The 12,374-nt window shown below is 59.3% G+C and overlaps 1 protein-coding gene across 1 annotated transcript; it reads left to right on the top strand.

The window, feature by feature from the left end:
* Positions 1-1,482: 1,482 nt before the first annotated feature.
* Positions 1,483-11,268, top strand: SNRPD2 (small nuclear ribonucleoprotein D2 polypeptide). Its single transcript, XM_082299642.1, has 3 exons — positions 1,483-1,529; positions 5,770-5,949; positions 10,449-11,268. Coding segments are annotated over exons 1-3 (357 nt in total). The 5' UTR covers positions 1,483-1,527; the 3' UTR covers positions 10,624-11,268.
* Positions 11,269-12,374: the final 1,106 nt, after the last annotated feature.

Below are 12,374 nucleotides of genomic sequence, written 5' to 3' on the forward strand. Positions count from 1 at the left end.
CCCAAATCCCTCTGAGATCCCCAAAATCCCCTCTGCGACCCCAAAACCCCTCAGGGACCCCCCAAACTCCCCCCTTGAGACCCCCAAAATCTCCCCAAAATCCCCTGAGACCCCCCAAAATCCCCCTGAGACCCCCCCAAAATCCCTCTGAGACCCCCAAAATCCCCCCTTGAGACCCCGCCCACCCCTTGAGACCCCCAAATCCCCTCTGGGACCCCCAAAATCCCCTCAGGGACCCCCAAATCTCCCCTTGAGACCCCCCAAATCCCTCTGGGACCCCCCAAAATTCTCCCTGCGACCCCCAAAACCCCTCTGAGACCCCCCAAACCCCCCTGAGACCCCCAAATCCCCTCAGGGACCCTCAAAATCCCCCCAAAATCCCCTGAGACCCCCCCAAACCCCTCTGAAACCCCCAAAGTCCCCCCCCTTGAGACCCTCAAAACCCCTCAGGGACCCCCCAAACCCCTCTGAGACCCCCAAAATTCCCTCTGAAACCCCCAAAACTCCCCTGAGACCCCCCAAATCCCCCACAAATCCTGTGAGACCGCACAAAATCCCCGAGATCCCCAAATCCCCTCAGAGACCCCCCAAAATCCCCCCGGAGACCCCCCCAAAATCCCCTCAGGGACCCCCAAAATCCCCTGGGATCACCCCAAAACTCCTCTGAGACCCCAAAACCCCTCTGAGACCCCCAAAATCCCCCCTGAGACCCCCAAAATCCCCTCAGGGACCCCCAAAATCCCCTCAGGGACCCCCCAAACCCCCCTGAGACCCCAAAACCCGCTTTGAGACCCCAAAAATCCCCCCAAAATCCCCTGGGACCTCCCAAACCCCTCTGAGACCCCCCCAAAATCCCCTCTGAAACCCCCAAAATCCCCCCTGAGACCTCCCAAAACCCCTCTGAAACCCCCAAAATCCCCCCGAGACCTCCCAAAACCCCTCTGAAACTCCCAAAACCCCTCTGAGACCCCCAAAATCCCCCCGAGACCTCCCAAAACCCCTCTGAAACCCCCAAAACCCCTCTGAAACCTCCAAAATCCCCCCGAGACCTCCCAAAACCCCTCTGAAACCTCCAAAATCCCCCCGAGACCTCCCAAAACCCCTCTGAAACCCCCAAAACCCCTCTGAAACCCCCAAAATCCCCCCTGGGACCTCCCAAAACCCCTCTGAAACCCCCAAAACCCCTCTGAGACCCCCAAAATCCCCCCTGAGACCTCCCAAAACCCCTCTGAAACCCCCAAAACCCCTCTGAAACCCCCAAAACCCCTCTGAAACCCCCAAAATCCCCCCGAGACCTCCCAAAACCCCTCTGAAACCCCCAAAATCCCCCCTGAGGCCCCGCCCACCCTTTGAGGCCCCGCCCACCCCTTGAGCCCCCGCCCATTCCGGTGGCCACGCCCCCGTCGCGGTGGCCACGCCCCCCTCGCGCTCCCATTGGCTGCCGCCCGCGCGCGCCCCGGAAGTGGCCCCGCCCCCCGGCTGACCCGGAAGCGCAGCGGAAGCGGCGGGAGCAGGAGAGCCGCGGCCATGTGAGAGCGGCCGGGGGAAAACGGGGCAAAAAGCGGCGAAAACGGGCAAAATCCGGGCGGGAAGGGGCTAAAAGTGGGAATCGGGGGGAGAAGAGGGAGCGGGACTTGCAGGGGGCGAGCGGGGGGACGGGACGGGCCTGGTCCCGTTCGGGGTCGCGGTCTCGTGGCGCCATCCCTGCTCCCGTTGCCGTCCCGAAATCCTCATTTTTGCCCTCAAATCCCTGCTTGGCCCACTAAAAAACCCCGTTTTCCCCTCAAAACCCCGTTTTTCTTCTCAAATCCCCGTTTCCTTCCTCTCAAAATCCCCATTTTCCCCCTTCAAATCGCCATGTGCACCCCCAAAATCCCCACTTTTCCCCCCCAACCCCCCATTTTTCCTCTCAAATCCCCCATTTCCCACCCCAAAATCCCCGTTTCCCCCCTCAAAATCCCCCCATTTCACCTCAAACCCCCATTTTCCCCCTCGAATCCCCTTTTTTTCCCCCAAATCCCCCATTCCCCTCCCCAAAATCCCGGTTTCTCCCCTCAAAATCCCCCCTTTTCCCCCCAAAACCCCCATTTTTCTTCTCAAATCCCCATTTTTCCCCCCAAAATCCCCATTTTTCTTCTCAAAATCCCTAATTTTCCTCTCAAACCCCCATTTCCCCCCCAAAATCCCCATTTCCACCCCCCAAATTCCCCATTTTTCCTCTCAAATCCCCATTTACCCCCAAAATCCCCATTTTTTCCCTCAAACTCCCCAATTTTCCTCTCAAATCCCCCATTCCCCCCCTGAAATCCCCACTTCCCCCCCAAAACCCCCATTTTTCTTCTCAAACCCCCATTTCCTCCCCCAAATCCCCATTTTCCCCTCCAAAATCCCCATTTTCCTCTCAAACTCCCCATTTTTCTTCTCAAATCCCCATTTCCCCCCTCAAAATCCCCCCAAAACCCCCATTCCCCCCCCAAACTCCCCTTTTTTCCCCTCAATTCCCCATTTTCCCCCCCAAAACCCCCATTTCCCCCCCCAAACTCCCCGTTTTTCCCCCCAAATCCCCCAAACTCCCCCTTTTTCTCCCCAATATCCCCACTTTTCCTCCCAAAACCCCCATTCTCCCCCCCAAACTCCCCTTTTTTCCCTCAAATTCCCCATTTCCCCCCCAAACTCCCCTTTTTTCCCCTCAATTCCCCTTTTTTCCCCCCAAATTCCCCATTTCCCCCCCAAATCCCCCAAACTCCCCTTTTTTCCCCTCAATTCCCCATTTCCCCCCCCAAAATCCCCATTTTTTCCCCCAAATCCCCCAAACTCCCCTTTTTTCCCCTCAATTCCCCATTTCCCCCCCCAAACTCCCCGTTTTTTCCCCCCAAATTCCCCAAACTCCCCTTTTTTCCCCCCAAATTCCCATTTCCTCCCCCAAACTCCCCGTTTTTTCCCCCCAAATTCCCCAAACTCCCCTTTTTTCCCCCCAAATTCCCATTTCCCCCCCCAAACTCCCCGTTTTTTCCCCCCAAATTCCCCAAACTCCCCTTTTTTCCCCCCAAATTCCCATTTCCCCCCCCAAACTCCCCGTTTTTTCCCCCAAATTCCCCAAACTCCCCTTTTTTCCCCTCAATTCCCCATTTCCCCCCCAAACTCCCCTTTTTTCCCCTCAATTCCCCATTTCCCCCCCAAACTCCCCGTTTTTCCCCCCCAAATCCCCCAAACTCCCCGTTTTTTCCCCCAAACCCCCCGTTTTCCCCCCCAAACCCCCCGTTTTTTCCCCCAAACTCCCCGTTTTTTCCCCCAAATTCCCCAAACTCCCCTTTTTTCCCCTCAATTCCCCATTTCCTCCCCAAACTCCCCTTTTTCCCCCTCAATTCCCCCTTTCCCCCCCCAAACTCCCCGTTTTTACCCCCAAATCCCCCAAACCCCCCGTTTCCCCCCCCAAACTCCCCGTTTTTCCCCTCAATTCCCCATTTCCCCCCCAAACTCCTCGTTTTTTCACCCCAAATCCCCCAAACTCCCCTTTTCCCCCCTCGATTCCCCATTTCCCCCCCAAACTCCCCTTTTTTCCCCTCAATTCCCCATTTCCCCCCCAAAATCCCCATTTTTTCCCCCCAAATTCCCCCCAAACTCCCCTTTTTTCCCCTCAATTCCCCATTTCCCCCCCCAAACTCCCCCCTTTTTTCCCCTCAATTCCCCATTTCCCCCCCCAAAATCCCCATTTTTTCCCCCAAATCCCCCAAACTCCCCTTTTTTCCCCTCAATTCCCCATTTCCCCCCCCAAACTCCCCGTTTTTTCCCCCCAAATTCCCCAAACTCCCCTTTTTTCCCCCCAAATTCCCATTTCCTCCCCCAAACTCCCCGTTTTTTCCCCCCAAATTCCCCAAACTCCCCTTTTTTCCCCCCAAATTCCCATTTCCCCCCCCAAACTCCCCGTTTTTTCCCCCCAAATTCCCCAAACTCCCCTTTTTTCCCCCCAAATTCCCATTTCCCCCCCCAAACTCCCCGTTTTTTCCCCCCAAATTCCCCAAACTCCCCTTTTTTCCCCCCAAATTCCCATTTCCCCCCCCAAACTCCCCGTTTTTTCCCCCAAATTCCCCAAACTCCCCTTTTTTCCCCTCAATTCCCCATTTCCCCCCCAAACTCCCCTTTTTTCCCCTCAATTCCCCATTTCCCCCCCAAACTCCCCGTTTTTCCCCCCCAAATCCCCCAAACTCCCCGTTTTTTCCCCCAAACTCCCCGTTTTTTCCCCCCAAATCCCCCAAACCCCCCGTTTTTTCCCCCAAACCCCCCGTTTTCCCCCCCAAACCCCCCGTTTTTTCCCCCAAACTCCCCGTTTTTTCCCCCCAAATCCCCCAAACTCCCCTTTTTTCCCCTCAATTCCCCATTTCCCCCCCCAAACTTCCCGTTTTTTCCCCCAAATCCCCGTTTTTTCCCCCAAACCCCGTTTTCCCCCCCAAACTCCCCATTTTCTCCCCCCAAATCCCCCAAACCCCCCATTTTTTCCCCCAAACTCTCCGTTTTTTCACCCCAAATCCCCCAAACGCCCCTTTTCCCCCCTCAATTCCCCATTTCCCCCCCCAAACTTCCCCTTTTTTCCCCCCAAATCCCCCAATCCCCCCTTTTTTCCCCTCAAATCCCCATTTCCCCCCCCAAACCCCCCGTTTTCCCGCCCAAACTCCCCATTTTTCCCCCCCAAATCCCCCAAACTCCCCTTTTTTCCCCCCAAATTCCCATTTCCTCCCCCAAACTCCCCTTTTTTCCCCCAAATTCCCCATTTCCCCCCCAACTCCCCAATTTTCCCCCCCAAATCCCCCGAACTCCCCCCTTTTTTCCCCTCAATTCCCCATTTCCTCCCCAAACTCCCCTTTTTCCCCCTCAATTCCCCCTTTCCCCCCCCAAACTCCCCGTTTTTACCCCCAAATCCCCCAAACCCCCCGTTTCCCCCCCCAAACTCCCCGTTTTTCCCCTCAATTCCCCATTTCCCCCCCAAACTCCTCGTTTTTTCACCCCAAATCCCCCAAACTCCCCTTTTCCCCCCTCGATTCCCCATTTCCCCCCCAAACTCCCCTTTTTTCCCCTCAATTCCCCATTTCCCCCCCAAAATCCCCATTTTTTCCCCCCAAATTCCCCCCAAACTCCCCTTTTTTCCCCTCAATTCCCCATTTCCCCCCCCAAACTCCCCCCTTTTTTCCCCTCAATTCCCCATTTCCCCCCCCAAAATCCCCATTTTTTCCCCCAAATCCCCCAAACTCCCCTTTTTTCCCCTCAATTCCCCATTTCCCCCCCCAAACTCCCCGTTTTTTCCCCCCAAATTCCCCAAACTCCCCTTTTTTCCCCCCAAATTCCCATTTCCCCCCCCAAACTCCCCGTTTTTTCCCCCCAAATTCCCCAAACTCCCCTTTTTTCCCCTCAATTCCCCATTTCCCCCCCAAACTCCCCGTTTTTCCCCCCCAAATCCCCCAAACTCCCCGTTTTTTCCCCCAAACTCCCCGTTTTTTCCCCCCAAATCCCCCAAACCCCCCGTTTTCCCCCCCAAACCCCCCGTTTTTTCCCCCAAACTCCCCGTTTTTTCCCCCCAAATTCCCCAAACTCCCCTTTTTTCCCCTCAATTCCCCATTTCCCCCCCCAAACTCCCCTTTTTTCCCCTCAATTCCCCATTTCCCCCCCAAACTCCCCGTTTTTCCCCCCCAAATCCCCCAAACCCCCCGTTTTCCCCCCCAAACTCCCCGTTTTTTCCCCCCAAACCCCCCAAACGCCCCTTTTTTCCCGTGCCAGGAGCCTGCTGAACAAGCCCAAGAGCGAGATGACGCCCGAGGAGCTGCAGAAGCGCGAGGAGGAGGAGTTCAACACGGGCCCGCTGTCGGTGCTGACGCAGAGCGTCAAGAACAACACCCAGGTGCTCATCAACTGCCGCAACAACAAGAAACTGCTGGGCCGCGTCAAGGCCTTCGACAGGTGGGCCCAGGGTGTCCCCAAGGTGTCCCCAAAGTGTCCCCAGGGTGTCCCCAAGGTGTCCCCAGGGTGTCCCCAAGAGCTCCTCGGTGTCCTCAGGGTCTCCTTGGTGTCCTCAAGGTGTCCCCAGAGTCCCCAGGGGCCCCTGGGTCACGTCAAGGCCTTCGACAGGTGGGCCCAGGGTGTCCCCAAAGTGTCCCCAAGGTGTCCCCAGGGTGTCCTCAGGGTCCCCTCAGTGTCCCCAAGGTGTCCCCAAGAGCTCCACGGTGTCCTCAGGGTCTCCTTGGTGTCCCCAAGGTGTCCCCAGGGTGTCCCCAGAGTCCCCAAGGGCTCCTTGGTGTCCTCAAGGTGTCCCCAGAGTCCCCAGGGGCCCCTGGGTCACGTCAAGGCCTTCGACAGGTGGGCCTCAGGTGTCCCCAAGGTGTCCCCAAGGTGTCCCCAAGGGCTCCTTGGTGTCCTCAAGGTGTCCCCAGGGTGTCCCCAAGGGCTCCTCGGTGTCCCCAGGGTCACCTCAGTGTCCCCAAGGGCCCCTGGGCCACATCAAGGCCTTTGACAGGTGGGCCTCGGGTGTCCCCAGGGTGTCCCCAGGGCGTCCCCAAGGTGTCCCCAAGGGCTCCTCGGTGTCCTCAAGGTGTCCCCAAGGGCTCCAGGGTGTCCTTAGGGTGTCCTCGGTGTCCCCAGGGTGTCCTCAGGGTCTCCTCGGTGTCCCCAAGGTGTCCCCAGGGTGTCCCCAGGGTGTCCCCAGGGTGTCCTCAAGGTGTCCCCAGGGTGTCCCCAAGGGCTCTTCGGTGTCCTTAGGGTGTCCTCAGTGTCCCCAGGGTGTCCCCAGAGTCCCCAAGGGCCCCTGGGTCACGTCAAGGCCTTCGACAGGTGGGCCTCAGGTGTCCCCAAGGTGTCCCCAGGGTGTCCCCAGGGTGTCCCCAAGGGCTCCAGGGTGTCCTTAGGGTGTCCTCGGTGTCCCCAGGGTGTCCTCAGGGTCTCCTCGGTGTCCTCAAGGTGTCCCCAGGGGCCCCTGGGCCACGTCAAGGCCTTCGACAGGTGGGCCTCGGGTGTCCCCAAGGTGTCCCCAGGGTGTCCCCAAGGGCTCCTCGGTGTCCCCTGGGTGTCCCCAAGGGCTCCTCAGTGTCCCCAGGGTCACCTCAATGTCCCCAAGGGCCCCTGGGCCACATCAAGGCCTTCGACAGGTGGGGCCCAGGGTGTCCCCAAGGTGTCCCCAAGGTGTCCCCAGGGTGTCTCCAGGGGCTCCTCGGTGTCCTCAGGGTCACCACAGAGTCACCTCAGGGTGTCCCCAGAGTCCCCAAGGGCCCCTGGGCCACGTCAAGGCCTTCGACAGGTGGGCCTCGGGTGTCCCCAAGGTGTCCCCAGGGTGTCCCCAAGAGCTCCTCGGTGTCCTCAGGGTCTCCTTGGTGTCCTCAAGGTGTCCCCAGAGTCCCCAGGGGCCCCTGGGTCACGTCAAGGCCTTTGACAGGTGGGCCTCAGGTGTCCCCAAGGTGTCCCCAAGGTGTCCCCAAGGGCTCCTCGGTGTCCTCAAGGTGTCCCCAGGGTGTCCCCAAGGTGTCCCCAGGGTGTCCCCAAGGGCTCCTCAGTGTCCCCAGGGTCACCTCAGTGTCCCCAAGGGCCCCTGGGCCACATCAAGGCCTTTGACAGGTGGGGCTCAGGTGTCCCCAGGGTGTCCCCAAGGTGTCCCCAAGGGCTCCTCAGTGTCCCCAGGGTGTCCCCAAGGGCCCCTGGGCCACATCAAGGCCTTTGACAGGTGGGCCTCGGGTGTCCCCAAGGTGTCTCCAGGGGCTCCTCGGTGTCCTCAGGGTCACCACAGAGTCACCTCGGTGTCCCCAAGGGCTCCTCAGTGTCCCCAGGGTGTCCCCAAGGGCCCCTGGGCCGCGTCAAGGCCTTCGACAGGTGGGCCTCGGGTGTCCCCAGGGTGTCCCCAGGGTGTCCCCAGGGTGTCCCCAGGGTCCCCTCGGTGTCCCCAGGGTGTCCCCAAGGGCTCCACAGTGTCCTTAGGGTGTCCTCGGTGTCCCCAGGGTGTCCTCAGGGTCTCCTCGGTGTCCTCAGGGTGTCCCCAGAGTCCCCAAGGGCCCCTGGGCCACGTCAAGGCCTTCGACAGGTGGGCCCAGGGTGTCCCCAAAGTGTCCCCAAGAGCTCCTCAGTGTCCTCAGGGTCTCCTTGGTGTCCTCAAGGTGTCCCCAAGGTGTCCCCAAGGGCTCCTCGGTGTCCTCAAGGTGTCCCCAGAGTCCCCAGGGGCCCCTGGGTCACGTCAAGGCCTTCGACAGGTGGGCCTCAGGTGTCCCCAAGGTGTCCCCAGGGTGTCCCCAGGGTGTCCCCAAGGGCTCCAGGGTGTCCTTAGGGTGTCCTCGGTGTCCCCAGGGTGTCCTCAGGGTCTCCTCGGTGTCCTCAAGGTGTCCCCAGGGGCCCCTGGGTCACGTCAAGGCTTTCGACAGGTGGGCCCAGGGTGTCCCCAAGGTGTCCCCAAGGTGTCCCCAAGAGCTCCACAGTGTCCTCAGGGTCTCCTTGGTGTCCTCAAGGTGTCCCCAGGGTGTCCCCAAGGTGTCCCCAAGGGCTCCTTGGTGTCCTCAAGGTGTCCCCAAGGGCCCCTGGGCCACATCAAGGCCTTTGACAGGTGGGCCTCGGGTGTCCCCAAGGTGTCTCCAGGGGCTCCTCGGTGTCCTCAGGGTCACCACAGAGTCACCTCGGTGTCCCCAAGGGCTCCTCAGTGTCCCCAGGGTGTCCCCAAGGGCCCCTGGGCCGCGTCAAGGCCTTCGACAGGTGGGCCTCGGGTGTCCCCAGGGTGTCCCCAGGGTGTCCCCAGGGTGTCCCCAGGGTCCCCTCAGTGTCCCCAAGGTGTCCCCAATAGCTCCTCGGTGTCCTCAGGGTCTCCTTGGTGTCCTCAAGGTGTCCCCAGGGTGTCCCCAGAGTCCCCAGGGGCCCCTGGGCCGCGTCAAGGCCTTCGACAGGTGGGCCCAGGGTGTCCCCAAAGTGTCCCCAGGGTGTCCCCAAGGTGTCCTCAGGGTCTCCTTGGTGTCCTCAAGGTGTCCCCAGAGTCCCCAGGGGCCCCTGGGTCACGTCAAGGCCTTTGACAGGTGGGGCTCAGGTGTCCCCAAGGTGTCCCCAGGGTGTCCCCAAGGGCTCCTCGGTGTCCCCTGGGTGTCCCCAAGGGCTCCTCAGTGTCCCCAGGGTCACCTCAATGTCCCCAAGGGCCCCTGGGCCACATCAAGGCCTTCGACAGGTGGGGCCCAGGGTGTCCCCAAGGTGTCCCCAGGGTGTCCCAAGGTGTCCCCAAGGGCTCCTTGGTGTCCTCAAGGGCTCCACAGTGTCCCCAAGGGCTCCAGGGTGTCCCCAGAGTCAACTCAGAGTCCCCAGGGTGTCCCCAAGGGCTCCAGGGTGTCCCCAGGGTCCCCTCGGTGTCCCCAGGGTGTCCCCAAGGGCTCCAGGGTGTCCCCAGGGTGTCCCCAGGGTCCCCTCGGTGTCCTCAAGAGCCCCCAATGTCCCCAAGCGTCCCCAAAATGTTCCTCCCCCCCAAATTCCCTGTCCTACCCCCAAAATTCCCTGTTTCCCACCCCAAAACCCCCATTTCCCATCCCCAAAATCCCCATTTCCCCCCCAAAAATCCCCATTTCCCCCAAAACCCCCATTTCCTCCCCCAAAACCATTTCCCACCCCCAAAATCCCCATTTTCCCCCCAAACCCCCCATTTTTTCTCCCAAAATCCCCATTTCCCACCTCCAAAATCCCATTTCCCCCCACAAAAACCCATTTCCCACCCTCAAAATCCCCATTTTTCCCCCCAAATCCCCCATTTTCCCCCGTTTTCCCCCTATTTCCCCCCTTAATTCTCCATTCCTCACCCCCAAAATCCCATTTTTTCCCCCCCGAATTCCCCATTTGCCCCCCAAAACCCCCGTTTCCCCCCCCCCAAAATCCCATTTCCCACCCCAAAACCCCCATTTTCCCCCCCAAAACCACAACTTCTTCCCCCAAATCCCCCATTTCCCACCCCCAAAATCCCATTTCCCACCCCCAAAATCCCCATTTTTCCCCCCAAATCCCCCATTTTCCCCCGTTTTCCCCCTATTTCCCCCCTTAATTCTCCATTCCTCACCCCCAAAATCCCATTTTTTCCCCCCCAAATTCCCCATTTCCCCCCCAAAACTCCCATTTCCCCTCCCCCAAAATCCCATTTCCCCCCCAAATTCCCCATTTCCCCCCCAAAATCCCATTTCCCACCCCAAAACCCCCATTTTCCCCCCCAAAACCACAATTTCTTCCCCCAAATCCCCCATTTCCCCTCCCCCAAAATCCCATTTCCCACCCCCAAAATCCCCTTCCCCCTCCAAATTCCCCATTTTTTTTCCCCAAATCCCCCATTTTCCCCCCCATTTCTCCCCTTAATTCTCCATTCCTCACCCCCAAAATCCCATTTTCCCCCCCAAAACCCCCGTTTTTTCCCCAAAACCCCCATTTTTTCCCCCAAATCCCCCATTTTCCCCCGTTTTCCCCCTCAGGCACTGTAACATGGTGCTGGAGAACGTGAAGGAGATGTGGACCGAGGTGCCCAAGAGCGGCAAAGGCAAGAAGAAATCCAAGCCCGTCAACAAGGATCGCTACATCTCCAAGATGTTCCTGCGCGGCGACTCCGTCATCGTCGTCCTGCGCAACCCCCTCATCGCCGGCAAGTAGGGAATGGCCAAAAGGAGCCTTCTGGAACCTTCTGGAACCTTCTGGAACCCTCCTGGATCATCCCGGAGCCTCCTGGATCCCCCTCATCGCCGGCAAGTAGGGAATGGCCAAAAGGAACCTTCTGGAACCTTCTGGAACCTTCTGGATCATCCCGGAGCCTCCTGGATCCCCCTCATCGCCGGCAAGTAGGGAATGGCCAAAAGGAACCTTCTGGAACCTTCTGGAACCCTCCTGGATCCCCCTCATCGCCGGCAAGTAGGGAATGGCCAAAAGGAACCTTCCGGAACCTTCTGGAACCCTCCTGGATCATCCCGGAGCCTCCTGGATCCCCCTCATCGCCGGCAAGTAGGGAATGGCCAAAAGGAACCTTCTGGAACCTTCTGGAACCTTCTGGAACCCTCCTGGATCATCCCGGAGCCTCCTGGATCCCCCTCATCGCCGGCAAGTAGGGAATGGCCAAAAGGAACCTTCTGGAACCTTCTGGAACCCTCCTGGATCATCCCAGAGCCTCCTGGAACCTTCTGGAAGCTTCCAGAACACCCCTGGATCCCCCTCATCGCCGGCAAGTAGGGAATGGCCAAAAGGAACCTTCTGGAACCTTCTGAACCCTCCTGGATCATCCCGGAGCGTCCTGGAACCTTCTGGAACTTTCCAGAACACCCCTGGATCCCCCTCATCGCCGGCAAGTAGGGAATGGCCAAAAGGAACCTTCTGGAACCTTCTGGAACCCTCCTGGATCATCCCGGAGCCTCCTGGAACCTTCTGGAACTTTCCAGAACCCTCCTGGATCCCCCTCATTGCCGGCAAGTAGGGAATGGCCAAAAGGGATCCTCCTGGAGCCTTCCAGAACCTTCCCGAGCCCCCCCTGGATCCCCCCCAGACCCTCCCGGATCCTTCTGGAACCTTCCCGAGCCCTTCTGGATCCCCCCTGGAACCTTCCGGAACCTTCCCAAGCGCCCCCCCCCCCCCCCCGGATCATCCCAGAGCCCCCAGGACCATCCTGGACCCCCCCCTTGGATCCCCCCTGGATCCTTCCGGAACCTTCCCGAGCCCCCCCTGGATCCCCCAGGACCCTCCTGGATCCTTCCAGAACCTTCCAGACCCCCCCCCCCCCCATCCCGGGCAGGATTTTGGGGGTGTCCCTGTGGCAATAAAAGCTGGTTTGGTACCGGTGTCGCTCTCTGTGTCCCCCCCCGGATCAATCAAACCCCCCCTGATCAATCAAAGCTCCCCCTGATCAATCAAAGCTCCCCCAGATCAATCAAACCCCCCCCGGATCAATCAAACCCCTCCCCTGATCAATCAAACCCCCCCGGATCAATCAAACCCCCCCGGATCAATCAAACCCCTCCCCTGATCAATCAAACCCCCCATGATCAATCAAACCCCCCCCGGATCAATCAAACCCCTCCCCTGATCAATCAAACCCCCCATGATCAATCAAACCCCCCCTGGATCAATCAAAGCTCCCCCTGATCAATCAAACCCCCCCGGATCAATCAAACCCCCCCCGGATCAATCAAAGCTCCCCCGGATCAATCAAACCCCCCCCGGATCAATCAAAGCTCCCCCGGATCAATCAAACCCCCCCGGATCAATCAAAGCCCCCCCGGATCAATCAAAGCTCACCCTGATCAATCAAACCCCCCATGATCAATCAAACCCCCCCTGGATCAATCAAAGCTCCCCCTGATCAATCAAACCCCCCCGGATCAATCAAACCCCCCCCGGATCAAGCAAAGCTCCCCCGG

This window comes from Coloeus monedula, assembly GCF_965178545.1.
Source record: "Coloeus monedula genome assembly, chromosome: 33".
Lineage (NCBI taxonomy): Eukaryota > Metazoa > Chordata > Aves > Passeriformes > Corvidae > Coloeus > Coloeus monedula.